The sequence below is a fragment of the Otolemur garnettii genome, unplaced genomic scaffold (genome assembly GCF_000181295.1).
Source record: "Otolemur garnettii isolate 467f Iridium unplaced genomic scaffold, OtoGar3 scaffold00050, whole genome shotgun sequence".
Taxonomy (NCBI): domain Eukaryota; kingdom Metazoa; phylum Chordata; class Mammalia; order Primates; family Galagidae; genus Otolemur; species Otolemur garnettii.
The window spans coordinates 11,092,079-11,096,037 of record NW_003852445.1 but is presented as its reverse complement, the minus strand read 5'-3'; the positions used below and the strand labels follow the sequence as shown (position 1 = coordinate 11,096,037).

General features: G+C 31.2%; 1 protein-coding gene across 2 annotated transcripts in view; it reads right to left on the bottom strand.

The window, feature by feature from the left end:
- Positions 1-558: 558 nt before the first annotated feature.
- CASC4 (cancer susceptibility 4) overlaps positions 559-3,959 on the bottom strand; it is a 117,585-nt gene continuing 114,184 nt past the window's right edge. For both annotated transcript variants that reach the window (XM_003791781.3, XM_023514276.1), the window contains one exon: positions 559-2,698. In XM_003791781.3, the coding sequence (XP_003791829.1) occupies positions 2,628-2,698 (71 nt within the window). In that variant the 3' untranslated portion in view covers positions 559-2,627. The remainder of the gene's footprint in view (positions 2,699-3,959) is intronic.

Genomic DNA, 3,959 nt, shown 5'->3' with positions numbered 1-3,959 from the left:
AGCAACCTCCAACTCTTGGGCTTAAGTGATCCTCTTACCTCAGCCTCCCAGGTAGCTGGGACTATAGGTCCCCGCCACAACACCCAGCTATTTTTTGTTGCAGTTGTCATAGTTGTTTAGATGGCCCGGTCTGGGTTTGAACCTGAGAGCCTCGGTGTTATGTGGCTAATGCTGTAACCACTGTGCTACGGGCATCGAGTCACTTTGTTTTATTTTTAATAGCTCTTTAACACTATTTAAAATTACCTGGCTCATTTGTTTACTTTTGTATTGTCTGGCTGCCCTCACTTGAATGTATGCTCCAAGAGAACAGAGACCTTGTCTATTTTATCCTGTTATCTTACTACATAAAACAATGCTGAACACACAATAGGCATTCAATATTGTTGAATAAACTAGCCCTACAGTAAAGAGCCCTATTACAAAATTATTGGTATTTTAGTTTAGCTTAACTTTAAATTTTGAGTGTTAAAAATTTACTCAGATTTTTGTTAAATGTAACTATTTACATCACAAGTGTGATGTTCGTACATGTATCAGAATCAGCAAAACAGTGAAACAAGTTTAATTTTTAATTTATTAGAACCCAGTAAATGATGATTTCAAAACCAGAGTTTCCATTAAATTAACACTTAATTCAGGGCAGAAATACATTTAAAAGACCTAAATCTTAAGGCAGAAGTAAAATATTATAAAAACAGCATGTCTAATACAGACTGTACAGTGTCAGAAGTGTAACACAGATTATTTTATATCACTATATTAATACAGTCAGAAATATTATCAATTGGTTCAAGATTTCTTAGTTTGTAAATTGTCTAGGCTGCTAATTGAAGAAATGTTGCTGCGTTAAGTAATAGCTACAATATAACCAAGTGATTGTTTTTATGATAAGGAACTAAAGGCAGGTAATTTCATAGTTTTCATTTGTAAAGATTTTATAGTATTAAATATAAAGTACTACTAAGGATGTTTTTAGATTCATCTCCCCACCTTAATGCCCAATGTATGTCACTTCCCTTTAACTCCATTTAAAACATTCTGTGAAATACCCTACCTATTCATTATAGGCCTGACCCTACTGATAACAAAGACATGAATTCTTTATTTTGATATGGTAGAAAAACAATTTTAGTAAATTACTGCATCTTTTACTAGTCATTAAATAATTTCAAACTTAAGTCTTAAAAATGTTTGCACCTCAATGAGTGAGTGAACAATCTCTGTAAGTTTGAATTTTGACCAGAGTCTGTTAGTAGAGGAGGGTGAAAGCATTTTAAGTTTATGCGCAATTAACAGTAGCCCTTCTGAAAAACAGAGTTAACAACCTTAAATTTCCCCTTATGAGCAAACCTTTTGTTTTAGGGGAGCAGGATAAAATTTAATACCTTTAAATCAGAAAACAAGGATTAAGCTAGTTTACACACTCTACTGAGTAGTCTCAAAAAAGACAAATGCATTTAAATAATTTTGCAAGTCCAGCAAATATGAGCCTGATGGGTTCTTAATTAACATATTATGTAATTACACAGATTCATTTTCATTATAAATTTTTAAGCTATTTTAACAAAACGGTTATAGATCCTGCTGTACTTCTGTTTACCTGTGCATTAATAAAAACTGGTTAAAATTCCCTATTTAGTACTTGTGAAAAATATCTAGTCAAATAAGGTCACTAAAACTACCAGAAAAGCTTTGAAATACTAATTGCAGATTCAGTTCAAAGTAGATTTAGCCACTTTCAGGATCTACTATTTAAATCATTGAGTACCTTTACCAACTTCAATTCTGAAAATATAAAATTTTTTTACCAGTGCTGCTTATAGTTAAACAGTACTGGTATTGCTTGAAAAAATAAAAATTGAAAATACATTGTCAATCATGCATTCCACAATTTCAAGAACTCAGTAAGGTATAACTTAAAATACTTTTATGTCTTTGCAGGTTATCTCAGTTTCCATCAGGCCTCAGCTGAAAGCTTATCTGCCAAAACATATCAGCACTCATGTAAAATAAAAGAAGAAGGGAGGTGATTTTGTACACATGCTGTCCAGTGTTTGGCTTTCAGTCCCCACCCCCCAGTGAAGTTCTTAATCAATTTATAATCCTGAGTTATTAATGCTATGATGGGCCTCTCTTTTATGTAACTATTCTATGTATAACTCCTTGAAAGGCATTAAATATGGGATCGATAGAACATAACACCTGTTGGGCTTATAAGATTTATATTAGTGTAAAAAAAGTTTTCAGCTGAATACCTGTTCTCATGGTGCTTAGTATGTGAAACATATGCTGTAAACCTATAACCATTTTCTCCTGTTTACCTATTTGTGGAAATAATTAGGCTCAATAAAATGTGAAATATACATTAGTTTGCTTTGAATGCAAGGATTAACTGTTTTTGGCTCAACTGTACCATAACCAAAAAGTCTCTGCTTTGATAATACAATATGAAAAAGTTCACATATGTACATGGGTACATTCCTTCATTAAAGTTTTTCCTTAAATCTATCTCAGTGTATCTTTACAACTGATACAACTGATCTTTACAACAAAAGTCAAAATGACAAAGTAGAAATTATTCCATTTTACAGCACTTTAGGTTTTCTGAAATTTTCCTTTAGGACTTAAAGGACATCATTGAAACGTTGCTTTCCATAGTCTGCAGGATCCATTTGAAGCTCTCTTTCTTCATCATCTGTAAGGGAAATAATTATGTATCAAGAATATTATTTTTAAAATCACTGCAGAAATCCATTTACATGAAGTCTCAATTTTTCTCAGCCTTAAGATACTTCTCTGTTGTTATTTACATCTACTGTAAATAGTGTTCTATTTCCTAGTTGCTTGGCTACAGAGTGAAAAGTGTATAACTACTTTAGAACAGCACTTAATTTTAACAAATCTTTTGATGATACATAAATAGGCAGAAATAGAAGTAGATGGATGATACATAGGTAGATAGTCAGGCAGAAATAGAGCTAGACAGACATAACTAGAAAAACTTTAGGAATGCACAAACATCGACAAGTTAATCTTTTTACATAAATACATTATTTATATATAGAAGAAGATTTAGTCCTTTAAAGTTTTTGTACAGACATTTCTGAATACATTTTCATGGCTTAAGTACTTTTTTTAAAAATAATAAAAGTAATCCACACTGGAATTATAAAAATTATAAAATAAAAGATAGGAAAATAAAAGTCACTCATAATCTCAACATTTAACATTTTAGTAAATTTCTTTGCTTCTCTGCAAATAGCTTACCCTTGCACTTCCTAAATGGAGCATACCGATCAAAATGTAACCTTTTTTTTTTTTGCCAAAAAGAAAAAAATAATTACATAATATTGTTAGTAAAATGCTCAAAGCCTCTTTGAGTAGTTGTATTCAATGGCTCTAGCATTGTAATTTGATTTATTTGGCTTTTCTGGCTCCTTCTTGGCCACCTGCTGCCAATGGCAATCCCTCTTCTCCAATTTTGTTGCAAAGTATAAGTTTCGGCATAAAATTGCTCAAAAGTATTAAAATTATATTAGAACAAGAATGAGAAGTATTTTAATTAGAGTTTAAGAGGGTGTCTTTTGAGTAGTTGGCTCTTTATGACATTTTTTGGCTCCAATTCAAATTTAAAAAGCGACTTTTCTCACTTCCTGGTTCACAGTTACAGTAACCTACGAGCTTAATTTTTGATAGATTAGGGGTTACTATAATCATTTAATTTCATATAATTTAAAGGAAGTTATACATTAGAATCCAAATTCATATATATTACAGCTTTCTGAAATCCATTACTTAAAATTTGATAGGTGTTTCACTCTAAATTTTTGTTCATTCAAAAATCCCAAAGAAACCAACTTTCTTTTTCAACAACTTTCCTATTAAACTAATAGAATTTCTCATTTTCAATTATAGGCAACCATTTTGTACCATATTCTTTTTTTTTTTTTTTTTTT